This window comes from Rhinopithecus bieti, unplaced genomic scaffold, assembly GCF_001698545.2.
Source record: "Rhinopithecus bieti isolate Rb0 unplaced genomic scaffold, ASM169854v2 scaffold_19482, whole genome shotgun sequence".
Lineage (NCBI taxonomy): Eukaryota > Metazoa > Chordata > Mammalia > Primates > Cercopithecidae > Rhinopithecus > Rhinopithecus bieti.
In genome coordinates, this window is record NW_016809768.1 from 1,855,039 (window position 1) to 1,869,016 (window position 13,978).

The 13,978-nt window shown below is 50.1% G+C and overlaps 1 protein-coding gene and 1 long non-coding RNA gene across 9 annotated transcripts in view; one reads left to right on the top strand and one right to left on the bottom strand.

The window, feature by feature from the left end:
- Positions 1-12,775, top strand: part of LOC108540975 (uncharacterized) — a 16,607-nt gene extending 3,832 nt beyond the window's left edge. The window contains exon 3 of the long non-coding RNA XR_001888819.1: positions 12,682-12,775. This is a non-coding gene — a long non-coding RNA (uncharacterized LOC108540975). The remainder of the gene's footprint in view (positions 1-12,681) is intronic.
- Positions 1-13,978, bottom strand: part of AGAP1 (ArfGAP with GTPase domain, ankyrin repeat and PH domain 1) — a 662,058-nt gene that overhangs the window by 11,349 nt on the left and 636,731 nt on the right. For all 8 annotated transcript variants that reach the window (XM_017890291.1, XM_017890287.1, XM_017890285.1 and 5 more), the window contains one exon: positions 2,166-2,421. In XM_017890291.1, the coding sequence (XP_017745780.1) occupies positions 2,166-2,421 (256 nt within the window). The remainder of the gene's footprint in view (positions 1-2,165; positions 2,422-13,978) is intronic.

The window sequence follows — 13,978 nt, forward strand, 5'->3', positions numbered from 1 at the left end:
ATAAATAAATAAATAAAATAAATAAATAAAAAATTGTCACTGGAAGAAACAGTACCTGGATGTACGTCCTCACACAGAATCTTTCTCAGGGTTAAAGTACACAACATTTTAAGCTTTTGCTCATGAAAAGAGTGAATTCACTTCCACTTCTGCCAACGCACAATGTATGGGAGTCTGAGGCCACTCAACAGCATGGAACCAGCGCCATCAAAGGAATTCTTGCTCAGTTGGAGGAGGAAACATGGCCTGTAATTTATAACTGTGTCCTCTGCTCCCACCAACAATTCGTATGTTTAAGTCCTAATACCCAGTACTTTCGCATGTGACTGTATTTGGGGATAGATCCTTTATGTTGGTATATGAGCTTAAATGAGGTCACAATAGGGTTGGTATTTGTGTGAGAAGAGGAAGAGGCTGTGCTGAGAGGCTGATACCTGTAATCTCAACACTTCGGGAGGCTGAGGTGAGAGGACTGCTTAAAGCCAGGAGTTCAAAACCCATGGGCAATATGGTAAGAACCTAACTCTACAAAAATTAAAAAAAAATTTGCCATTCATGGAGGTGCATGTCTGTGGTCCCAACTACTTGGCAGGCTGGCGGGGGGATTGCTTGAGCCCAGGAGTTCGAGGTTACAGTGGGCCATGATTGTGCTACTGCACTCTAGCCTGGACAACAGAGCAAGACTTCGCCCCAGAAAGGAGGGGAGGGTGGAAAGGAAAGATCTCCCAGGAGCAAGCGCAGAGGAAAGGACCTGTGAGAACACAGGGAGAGGGCGGCCGTCTACCAGCCACGAGAGAGGCCTCACCAGGAACTATCCCTGCCGAGCCTTTGATCTTGTACTTCCAGCCTCCAAAACTGTGAGAAAATAAATGTCTGCTGTTGAAGCACCTGTCTGTGGTGTTTTGTTATGGCAGCCCTAGCATACTACACACAACTCTTACTGAATTTGCATTACATCACATGTATGACTAATGAGTAAAAGGTAGTATCTTTGATTTTGGTGTAGTGTCTGTATATCTCATCTCATTCTCCAACTGCACCCATCAAAAAAGTCAGATCAAGGCCAGGTGTGGTGGGTCATGCCTGTAATCCCAGCACTTTGGGAGGCCGAGGAGTTCGAGACCAGTCTGACCAACCTGGTGAAACCCCGTCTCTACTAAAAATATAAAAATTAGCTGGGCGTGGTGGCGGGTGCCTGTAATCCCAGCTACTCGGGGGGCTGAGGCAGAAGAATCGCTTGAACCTGGGAGGCGGATGTTGCAGTGAGCCGAGGTCGCACGACTGCACTCCAGCCTGGGCGACAGAGCAAGACTGTCTCAAAAAAACAAAAAAACGTCAGATCAAAAACATGCAGAAACCTGCAGCACTCTACACATGCTGCTGTAGAATGTTGCTGCTGTGCTGGACTGACCCATCCTGCCCTGTGAGTGGAGACAGAAGAGCCTCCAGCTGGGTGTCCCACCTCTGGGTGCCGTCCCCACTTCTGGGAATACACTTGCCTTCCCTACCTGGGGAGCCTCCCTGCAGGTGGAGTCTGCCTCTGATGGGGACCTGCCTCGGCTGAAGCCCCAGGGGTCCACGGGCAGCCCCTAGGTGGGCATGGCTTCTCAGACGTGGCTCCCGGGTGGCACAGGCAAGGCCTCTCTGCACAACCACTTTATCCTTCTCTTTTACTCATTCAAGCATTGTGACACATGCTTCAACAGGAATGTAAAGAATACTCTTCCCCAGTAGAAATTCATCAGAATGGTTCAAAAGAAGCCCTCTGACAAACTCCTGCCACATCAGACCTCAAAGTTTAGGGTCCAGTCTTTCTCTGTTAAGTGAATAGAAACACCAAAGGTTTGGAAATGGGGAAACCCTACAAGCCATCCCGTTAATACACCGCCTTCTCTCCAGAAGATGATGGAAATGAAAAAGAGGGACACCACAAAGCCTCCTTGACAAGGGGCAATTTTCAGAAACTCTGGCAAGTGCTGTACACGGAGGACCGACTGTGTCTCTATAAGGCCCTCTGCCCTTCAATCAGAGTTTCCCATTAGGAACTGTTCCCACTTGCGGACCAAGAACAACAGCTTTCTGCCAGAAAGATGCCCACGGAAGCAGAACAAAGCAGAGAGTGCCCCCTGTGGCCCCGTCCTCTGCCAGGGGTGCCGACCACCTACCCAGATCAGGAGCTGTGCCAGGACCACATTCCCCTTGCGGCAGGCCAGATGCAGCGCCGTGCGGCCGTCTCCCTCCCCGCAGGTCTCGTTCACCTCGTCCCGGGAGCCGTGTGCCAGCAGCAGGATAGCCATCCGCAGGTCCTCGTCGGCGGTGGCCCGCAGCAGGTACTGGCCCAGGGACAGCTCTGTGCAGGGTAGTGGGGCCAGGAAGAGCTTCTGCTCGTACTTGGCACGGATCCACCGTTCCTTCTCTTCCCTGCAAAGAGCCACCAGACAGGTGCGGTCACGATCAGGCCCAAGAACACAGGCTGCAAGCACCCGCCCCATGTGGTCGGGAGGAGCCAAGAGGGAAGTGAAGTAACAGAAAGCAAAGGTCTTCACTCGGCACAAAGCTCCCTGGAGGAAAGGTTTATCCACCTTCACAAAACAGTATCCTCACCAGCAGCATCAGCCCAGAAATGCAGATTCTCAGGTCATGTCCCAGACCCCCTGAATCCGAACCTCCAGGAGTGTTTTAACAAGCCCCGCAGGGGATTCCAATAGGCCCAAGGTATGAGAGCCGCTGATCTCAGGCTCACACGCTGTCTTGGTGCTCTTTGTTTCTGTCACTTTTAGTGCAGAATCTGTCCTTGGAAAGAAAACTATCAAGTGAGGGCTCAAGGCCATGGCCTTGGATCAGTGGCTCTCACAGGCCGAGGCACGGGGGAACCACCCTACTGCCTGGGACTGGCACGATGGAAGCATGGTCTCCGGGGCCGAAAGCATGGACCTACATGATGGAAGCATGGTCTCAGGGGCCGAGAGCATGGACCTGCATGATGGAAGCATTGGGTCGTCCGGGGGCGAAGCACGGACCTTGCATGATGGAGAGCATAGGGTCTTCCGGGGCGAAAGACATTGGACCTGTATGATGGAAGGGCAATGGTCTCAGGCCGAAAGCATGGACCTGCATGATTGGAATCATGGTCTCCAGGGCCGAAAGCATGGACCTGTATGATGGAAGCATTGGGGTTTTTCATCCAGGACCGAGAGCACGGACCTGCATGGATGGAAGGCATGCTTCCAGGGGCCGAGAGCATGGACCTACATGATGGAAGCATGGTCTCAGGGGCCGAGAGCCATGGACCTACATGATGGAAGCATGGTCTCCGGGACCGAGAGCATGGACCTGTATGATGGAAGCATGGTCTCAGGGGCCGAGAGCATGGACCTACATGATGGAAGCATGGTCTCAGGGGCCGAGAGCATGGACCTGCATGATGGAAGCATGGTCTCCGGGGCCGAGAGCACGGACCTGCATGATGGAAGCATGGTCTCAGGGGCCGAGAGCATGGACCTGTATGATGGAAGCATGGTCTCAGGGGCCGAGAGCTGTTTTACTGTAAGCAGGACTGTAGTCAGGACTATAGGACACTTGGCTGAAGCTGAGGGGTGGGGGCACAGGACAGCCAGTGCGCTCCCCACAGCTGGGGGTGCCCATGTGGTCTTAGCTCCAAACTCCGAAATAGGAGTTGTGTGTGTGGACTCCCCAGGTTTTCTAAACCCTTTCAGCTGAAGAAAACATGGCAACAGACTCAAGCAGGAGAGGGCAGAGACTCCAATGAGGAGGTTTAGAAGGGAGATGCAGCTTTTAGAATCTCCAGATACTTGGGAAAGGCTTAAGTGGAAAGGACAGAATGTAAGGAACTCCTTAAATGACAAAGAACGGTTGGGTGTTCTGAGGGAAACTGTTGCAGGGACTGGGAAACAGGCAGGTAGCTCCCAGAAGCCAGAGCTGAGCCCAGAGGCAGAGGAGAGGATGAAGCTGGGGAGGGGTGCATGGGGTCGGGGGTGTGGGGAGCAGATGATGCTCGTGCCTGCCCGCCCCCAGCATCACAACCTGGCTAAGATGGGGCTGTCTGAGCTGGCCAGTGTCATACGTGGTGGTCTTCTCCTGGAGGGTCTACAGAGGATGGGGACCCTGCTACCCATCTGTGGGGAGGGCTGAGAAGGAGAGGACAGGATGAGATGAGAAGCTCAAGAAATATAAGAGGAAACCGACAGTAAGACACATTTATGTTGACCCAGAGGAAGGACCCCAGGAGAGCAGCTCCTGTATTCTGGCTACTCACGATGGTTTCTGGTTTCTTAAAAAAGTGTGAGAGATACTGAAAACTCAAGACTCTGTAGCACTGCTAGAGGCGGGAAAAAGGTGGGGTGGTGGGGGACAAGAAATTTACAAAGAACAATGTGAGATTTTACAAGTAGCTCTTGAAATTTTACAAGGATCCCAGGAGCAGAGCCCAGCCAGGGAAGTGCTCCCTGCCTGCCTTTTTGATAAGGATGACAAAGAAAAGAGGCCAGGAGCAGTGGCTCATGCCTGTAATCCTAGCACTTTGGGAGGTTGAGGTGGGTGGATCACCTGAGGTCAGGAGTTTGAGACCAGCTTGGCCAACATGGCGAAACCCCGTCTCTACAAAAAATACAAAAATTAGCCGGTGTGGTGGCAGGTGTCTGTAATCCCAGCTACTCGGGAGGCCGAGGTAGGAGAATTGCTTGAACCTGGGAGGCAGAGGTTGCAGTGAGCAGAGACTGCACCACTGCACTCCAACTTGGGTGATAGAATGAGACTCTGTCTCAAAAAAAAAAAAAAAAAAAAAAGTAAGAAAAAGAAAAGCCCTACATGTAAGAAAGCACTGCAGTTACCCACAGAGACTTTAATAACGCGCTGATTCACAATTGCCCTCTCCAAAATTCAGGTTTCTCCAGGGGAATAATCAGAGTACACAGCTACAAATGACACAGAGAAATCACTCAGGGCTTCCGCGAAAGTCTAGAAAGAAAACTCATTACCCATGACATTTCTGCTTCCGAAGTACAGAGGAAAGGCCTTGTTTACACCTTTTACCCGTGTTTACATTGCACCTAGTGATCTAGTGTCGGGTTAGCCCTAATCTGTTTTTAAATACTTAGGCAAACAAATTCTTCCAGGAGTAAATCTGGATTAGTTTTGCTTCACTTCCTGGTACATGTGAGTGACCCCAGAGTGACCCCCGACTCTTTTCATTTGGAGATTTCCAGGACAAACACTTGGCTACAGCTGAGAACTGACACCAGCCCCCACAAATGCAGCGGAGGCAGCCCCCGCACCCCACTCGGGCAAAAACGCAAGCACAAAAGCACTGACAATGTCTGGGAAACACGGGTTCAGGAGATAGACAGAAAGAAGTGCTTCTGATACTGTTTTAAAGGCCTTGTTGAAAATGTATTAAACATTTGTTGATGCATTTCATAAATCACGAAAGAGAAGGAGCAAAACGTGAATTAAATGAAAAGGGAGGAAGGATACGTCCAGACTTTCCAGTTCCAATTTGCTAACTCTCATTTTTTGGTAGGCATTAAAATCACAACTATTTGATTCCGCTCCGATTGATTTTAATAGCCATTGCCAAATCACCCAGGGATAAACCAGATAACTTAACACAGTAGCTACAGTGCTAACTGCAATTATTCAATTTCTTTTTAATATTCGAACATCCCAGCCAAAGAATGAGTACAAGCCTACAGCTCCTGAACCCTTCCCTGTGTCAGTATGTTCTCCCTGGGAACTGCTGGAGTGATTCTTTGTCCTCACATCTCACCCCATAGGCAACCTCATCTGAACTGACAAGCTGATACACAGTTGAATGAGCTGTTCTTTACTTTTAAAAATCAGGATTGTTGGCCAGGTGTGGTGGCTCACACCTGTAATCCCAGCACTTTGGGAGGCCGAGGTGGGCGGATCACGAGGTCAGGAGATGGAGACCATCCTGGCTAACACGGTGAAACCCCGTCTCTACTAAAAAAAAAAGAAAAAATTAGCCGGGCACGGTGGCGGGCACCTGTAGCCCCAGCTACTCGGGAGGCTGAGGCAGGAGAATGGTGCGAACCTGGGAGGCGGAGCTTGCAGTGAGCCAAGATTGCACCACTGCACTCCAGCCTGAGTGACAGAGTGAAACTCTGTCTCAAAACAAACAAACAAACAAACATCATGATTGCTGATACCACCTTAATCCTTCAAGAGTGGCCATCATCAAAAAAATCAAAAAACAGTAGATGTTGGTGTGGATGCTGCTGGTGGGAATGTAAACTAGTACAGCCACTATGGTAAACGGTGTGAAGATTCCTTAAAGAACTAAAAGTAGAACTACCATTTGATCCAGCAATCACACTACTGTATCTACCCAGAGGAAAAGAAGTCATTACATGAAAAAGATACTTACACACACGTTTATAGCAGCACAATTCACAACTGCAAAATTGTGGAACCAACCCAAATGGCCATCAATCAACAAGTGGATAAAGAAACTGTGGTGTATATATATATATACACACACATATATATATATATGATGGAATACTACACAGCCATAAAAAGGAATGGGTTAACAGCATTTGCAGTGACCTCCAATGAGAGTGGAGACTATTATTCTAAGGAAAGTAACTCAAGAACGGAAAGCTAAACGTCATATGTTCTCACTGATATGTGAGAGCTAAGCTATGGGGACACAAAAGGCATAAGAATAATACAATGGACTTTGGGGACTTGGGGAGAAGAGTGGGAGGGGGGTGAGGGATAAAAGACTACAAATAGGGTACAATGTATACTGCTCGGGTGATGCGTGCACCAAAATCTCACAAATCACCACTAAAGAACTTACCTATGGCTGGCTTTGGTGGCTCACGCTTGTAATCCCAGCACTTTGGGAGGCTGAGGCGGGTGGATCTCTTGAGGTCAGGAGTTCGAGACCAGCCTGGCCAACATGGAGAAACCCTGTCTCTACTAAAAATACAAAATAGCCGAGGGTGGTAGCGTGCACCTGTAATCCCAGCTACTCAGGAGGCTGATGCAAGAGAATTGCTTGAACCCAGGAGGCGGAGGTTGCAGTGAGCCAAGATTGCACCACTGCACTCCAGCCCGGGCGACAGAGTGAAACTGTCTCTCTCTCAAAAAAAAAAAAAAAAAAAAAAAGAAAATGAACTTACTCAATTAACCAAATACCACCTGTACCCCAATAACTTATGGAAAAAAAATCAGCATTGTATAAACTATGTAATAAAAGGTAGGTCCAGGTTTTGTGGGCCCGAAACCCACAAATGGGAGACTGAGACAGGAGAATTGCTTGAACCCTGTGGAGGGTGGAGGATGCAGTGAGCCGAGATTGCGCCATTGCACTCCAGCCTAGGCAACAAGAGTGAAACTCCGTTTTCAAAACAAAAGTTTTCAGCCAGGTGTGGTGGCTCACGCCTGTAATCCCAGCACTCTGGGAGGCCGAGGCCGGGCAGGCCACCTGAGGTCCAGAGTTCGAGACCAGTCTGGCCAACATAGTGAAAACCCGTCTCTACTAAAAATATAAAAATCAGCCTGGCGTGGTGGCGCACACCTGTAGTACCAGCTACTCAGGAGGCTGAGGCAGGAGAATCGCTTGGATCTAGGAGGAGATGGCTGCAGTGAGCCAAGATTGCGCCACTGCACTCCAGCCTGGGTGACAGAGTGAGAGTCTGTCAAAAGAAAAGGAAAAGAAAAGAAAAGAAAAGAAAGCAAAACAGAAGCTTTCAATGCTGACTTCTGAGTCCTTTGGGACTGCAATATTTCCGTGTTTTTTGGACACTAGGAGGTGATCAGGGAGCTAGGGGCAGTCACTGGGCTTTGTGTCTGCATCAGACGTGATTCTTGTTAGCAGCTGAAATTTAACTAGTATGAAAACAGGACTCAGACAAGGGCGCTGGGTTTTTTGGGTGCTACTTCAGCAACCTCATGCATGTCAGTCGCCTGCTGTGACTTGAAGCCCACCTCCTGTGGATGTTCCCATCCTGATACCAGGGGCAAAGCTTAGCTCCCTGCACTTTCTGCAAGGCCCAAAGGCAGGAAAAGCAAATCTCGCCACTAACACTGGGCTCGCAGGCCGCACTCTTAAGCATTAGAGAGATTGTGGCCTGCGTGCCTGCTGTTTTCAACTTAGTGGTGCAGATGTTCACCTTTCTAATAACTTCTTGGACCCTCCTTTCCTCATCTGTCAAATGGGGACAGTGACATCTACACTAGGCAGGGCTGTTTTGGGATTTGGGATCACACATTTGGATGACACCATGGCCACAGCGGTTCCCATTCAAACAGCGGCTGTGGTTATGACCGAAGAGAACCTCTCTGATAATTCAACATTATGTGAGCAACAGGAGCTCACCAGTGGAAGCGGCACGTATAGGGGAAGTGCTAGTGGCATGGGGCCGTGGGTACTGAAGGCCTGCTGGGCACGGGAGGCTTCTAAATCACAGCTGTGTGTACATACGAGCTTCACGCAACTCCTCATGCCCAGCATGGTACGGGGGCCACTCTTGGCCAGAGGCCTTGCCGAGCCAGCTGGCATCTTGTGAGCTCCCCTGAGGGTGCAGAGGATCCTGAGACTCTGGGGTAAGGAGTTTGGCTGGTTTAAATGACCCCATAGCTGTCAGAGTTGCAGGAGCAACATCTGGTTGGCTCCTGCCCCATAGCCTTGAGATGTTTAAAGGCTTCTTGGATGTTAAGAGGATGAGTCGTGTCCCACAAAATTCACATGCTGAAGCCTTAACCCTCAATGTTGCTGTATGTGGAGATGGGATCTTCAGGGAGAGAATCAAGGTTAAATGACGCTATAAAGGTACAGCCCTAATTCAATAAGCCAGATGTCTGTATAAGAGGATGAGACACTGGCGATGTCTCTCTTCCTCTGAGCGCGCCCAGAGGAAAGGCAGGACACAGGGAGAAGGCACCATCTGAACCAGGGAGAGAGGTCTCACCAGAACCAACCCTCTGGGCACCCTGACCCCGGACTTCCAGCCTCCAAAACTGTGAGACGTGAATGTCCTGCACTTAAGCCACCTGCGTGTATTACATTATTATGGCAGCCTGAGCTGACGCATACTCTGGATAGCATCCTTCATCTTTCTCACTAGTGTCTGCAAACACAGGTCACATGTGACCGAGGGACATGCTGACAATGGCTTCTTCTCGATGACAATATTCCGTCTAGAGGCATTTGCCCTAAGAAGCCACGACGTCAAAGCACACAGACTCAGATAGTCACTCGGAGGCCGCGATTCTACTTCTGGGATCCCTGGCTTGTCTTGGCTGAGCCTTTCATTTTCCCCAAGGAAGGCCAGTTCAAGAGCAGGCAGCCGGCAGTAGATCACCTCCCCTCATTCCAATCCCCGGGAGGACCACTGCTCACAGCCTCCGTTAGCTAATGAGCTAAAAAATGAATTATTGGCGCGGTTGGCCGTCAGCAGAAAGGAGGGGGCCCAGTTCCTCATTTGATGCGGTGCTGACACACCTTTAAATAAATCAACCGCAGTAGAGCGAGGGAAAATGAGGGAATGGGCGACTCAGCGGAAGAAAGGCACTGACACAATCCCCAAAATGAAAAGAAAAGGTACATTTAAGGCGCCATCGTATTTTATATTTGCTTTTCCTCTTGCCTAAAAGAAGACCTCTTTTGTAGGTGGCTCTTTCTCTCTCTCTGGGCCATGTCAGGAAGCCATCTACAGGGACAGCCAGGCACTGAGCACAGGACATAGGAATCACCGGGTAGGTCGCAGGAGCCATGAACCCTCTGGTTTTTTCGGGGTCTGAGAGCTCAGAGACAGATACTCTAGCATTGCTGCCTGATGGGCTTTGCTGCACCTGACCTTGAGGGGTGGTGACTTGGCCAAGGTGGCTTTCCTGTGTCCACCCCAAAGACAATTATCTTGGACACTCCCCACCTGCAACCCGCATACTTAGTGCCCGCCGCGCCAAATCCGCCGTATGACTCAGCTGGCAAGGTGTGATCTCCATGTAACCAGAGCACTTAGTGTCGCCACCTGCAACCCGCATACTTAGTGCCCGCCGCGCCAAATCCGCCGTATGACTCAGCTGGCAAGGTGTGATCTCCATGTAACCAGAGCACTTAGAGTCGGGGTAAGGGTGACAGTAACTGATTTTATTGATCATTCCTGGTTAACACCAGACTCTTAAGAGGACTCCCGAGCAAATACACATTAAAAACAAACTCTAGCCAGGCACGGTGGCTCACGCCTGTAATCCCAGCACTTTGGGAGGCTGAAGTGGGTGGATCACGAGGTCAGGAGTTCAAGACCAGCCTGGCCAACATGGTAAAATCCCATCTCTACTAAAAACAGAAGTGTGGTGGTGGACGCCTGTAATCCCAGCTACTCGGGCGGCTCAGGCAGAGAATTGCTTGAACCCGGGAGGTGGAGGTTGCGTCAGCCAAGATCACACCACTGCACTCCAGCCTGGGCAACAGAGAGAGACTCAGTCTCAAAAACAAACTCCATATCAAATGCGGAACAAGATGCACATGTGACGGCAGACTGGTGGCCATATTTTCGGATATCATAGGAAAAAAGAAAGGCTGCAGGAAAGAAGAGACAGGTCGATTTTATTGCAAGTTTCAAAAGGGGAGAGAGTGGAGAGCCTAGAACTGACAGACCTGGCTTTTCCTTCCTTGAAACAGAGCAAGAAGGAAGGAAAGATCCAGGGAATTTTACACCATCCAGGCCAGACAGGGCTGCAGAGCAGAAGCAGGGAGGCTCCCAATCTAGTCCCCACCTTCAGGACAGGCCTGGAGCCATGAGGTGGCCGGCTGCGCCTGGCAGGGCCAAAGTTCTCTTCTCTGGAAAAAGATGGATGCTGAGCTGCCTTCAACCTGCCCAGCGACCAGACTGAAAGAGCGGGAGAGCCTCCTGTGCATGTACGCGGGAGCATGAGTGCTGACTGAGAGAGCAGGAGAGCCTTCTGTGCGTGTGCGTGTGCGAGTGCCGGCTCCCGACTCCTGAGCCCCCGAGGTCGGGCCAGGATGCTCACGCTGCTCCCAGTTTGCCCAGCATCATACAACTCCCAGAACCTGCGAACAGAAAGCAGGTGCTGCACAGACAGCATGACAGCCAATCCAGTGACAACAGAACCAAGGCAGAGTCAATAACACATCAGGAGGGAGGGGATGGGGGATGGAGAGAAGCATTTGTGTTTACAAAAGAAAATGTGCAAGTCAGCGTTGTGGGGAGAGAGAGCTTTTCTTTCTTTTCTTTCTCTCTCTTTTTTTTTTTGAGATGGAGTCTCGCTCGCTGTGCCGCCCAGGCTGGAGTGCAGTGGCACTATCTTGGCTCACTACAACCTCCACCTCCTGGGTTCAAGCAATTCTCCTGCCTCAGCCTCCTGAGTATCTGGGATTATAGGCATGTGCCACCATGTCCGCCTAATCTTTGTATTTTTAGTAGAGATGGGGTTTTGCCATGTTGGCCAGGCTGGTCTCAAACTATGGACCTCAGGTGATCCACCTTCTTCAGCCTCCCAAAGTGCTGGGATTACAGGTGTAAGCCACCACACCTGGCCTCCAGAGAGTTTTCATTTCAATCTCTGTGGCAAGGACTCAGGGTGGGGGCCAATCATCACATGCAGGCTGCACCGGGCTCTGTCTTGCAGTTACAGGTCCTGGGGTAAAAGCCCGAGGGAAGACCACATGGGAGGCCTCACTGCAGTGCCCACTGGAGAATGTACCTGAGCAAGACCATTCGCGTGACAACACTGTCGATGACTCCAATGAAAATGCAACAACCAACTGTGATGGTTTATCTGTCCTCAAGTGACTGGGGGATGCCACGGGCAGATCTGTGTGTTCCCGACACTTCACAATGCCCGATACTGGGATGGACCCTTTCTTCTTCTTCTTCTTCTTCTTTTTGAGATAGGGTCTCACTGCCACCCAGGCTGGAGTACAGTGGCTTGACCAGGGCTCACTATAGCCTCAAGACTCCTGGGCTCAAGCAGTTCTCTCAACTCAGCCTCCAAAGTAGCTGGGAATACAGGTGTATACCACCATGCTTGGCTAATTTTTTATACTTTTGTAGAGATGGGGTTTCACCATGTTGCCCAGACTGGTCTCAAACTCCTGGACTCAAGTGATCCACCTGCCTTGTGCTAGGGTTACAAGTGTTGAGACACAGTGCCCGGTCTTCTTCTCTTTTCGTTTTTTTTCTTTTTTAAGATAGGGTCTTGCTATGTTGCCCAGGCTGGGTTTGAGCAGGCTGGACTGCTTTGGTCCCAAGCGATCCTCCTACCTCAGTCTCTTGAGCAGCTGTGACTACAGATGTGTGCCACCATGCCTCGCTTTTTGTTTTTTTGTTTTGTTTTGTAGAGATAGGGGTCTTGCTCTATTGCCCAGGTTGGGATTCAAGCAATCCCTCCACCTCAGCCTCCTGAATAGCTGGGCCCATAGGCATGCACCACCATGCTCAGCTGGGATCAGCCCTTTCTCATCCCAGTGACTGGAAATGCTGCAGTGAGGGTGCCTTCCCTGCACGGATTTATCAACAAAGTCTGCTCTTTTATCATTGCTATGTGTTTGCGTCACCCCAAATCCATCTGCTGAAATCCTAACTCCCCAAGGTGATGTTATTAAGAGGGAGGGCCTTTGGGAGGTGACTAGCTGCTGATGGCCCTGCCCTCATAAATGGGATTTAGGGCTCCTATAAAAGAGGCCTGAGGAAGCTGGTTTGCCTCTTCTACCACATGAGGACGCAGCAATGAGGTATTCTCCATGAAGCAGAGACCGAGCCCTCACCAGACACCGAATCTGCCGGTGCCTCTATCTTGGACTTTCCAGCCTCCAGAACTGTCAGCAAGACACTTCTTTTGCTTATAAATTACCCCATCTAAGTATTTTGTTATAGCAGCCCCAGAGGACTAAGACAATTATAAACATAGGTCTTTCTGCATAATTTCTCCATCTTTATTTACAATGCTACATGAGCCAAATGGTGGGTTTTAGGTGACTGATCATGGACATATATTTATATAATGTAGAGTCACTATTAAAATAGACAAACTCTGTTATACAGACTAGGAAAAGTATCAGTAATGTTCACAGCCAATGCTTATCAAGTATTTGTGATGTGCCAACCACTGACTTGAGGCTTTTTTGTTTTTTGAGACAGGGTCTTGCTTTATCACCCAGACCAGAGTGCAGTGGCGCAATCACAGCTCACTGCAGTCTGGAACTCCTGGGCTCAAGTGATCCTCCTGCCTCAGCCTCCCAGGTAGGTGGAACTACAGGTGCACATCACCATGCCCAGCTAATTTTTAATTTTTTTGTAGAGAAGGGGGTCTTTTTTGGAGACAGGGTCTCTCTCTGTTGCCCAGGTTGGAGTGCAGTGGCTCCACCAGGGTTGCCCAGGCTGGTCTTGAACTCCTGGCCTCAAGGAATCCTCCCGCCTTGGCCTCCCAAAGTGCTGGGATGGTAGGTGTGAGTCACTGCACCCAGCCCAGGCGGAAGCATTTGCACAACTACCTGATTTAATTCTGACAACACCTAGTGAGGAAGGTCATATTCTTACCCCCATCTTAGAGGAGAAGGACAGTGATACAGCACACTGCCCAGGACCCCCAGCTGGGACACCTGACAGACCGGCTGCCCTGGCACTGCCTGACCTCTTGTTCAGGGATCTGATGCCTCCCAAATTAGGAAACTTCTTCCTATCTGCACAGCTACCACCTGGGCTTCGAGAGTCTAGGTGGATCCACAGCTCCACTCTCACTCTCTCCCTTTGGCCATCTCAACATTTGGTTCTGGTCTTTGCTGAAGGGTTAGGTAGGGTTTGCTTCAGAGAAAGAATCTAGAGCTGTGTCCCCCAATGGGGCAGCTATAAGCTGCCCGTGGGTGTAGACGTGAATTAATTGAAACAAAATAACATTAAAAACACAGTTCCTTTAGACACATTTCAAGTGCTTTACATAAATGTGCGGTTGGCAGCTGCCACCT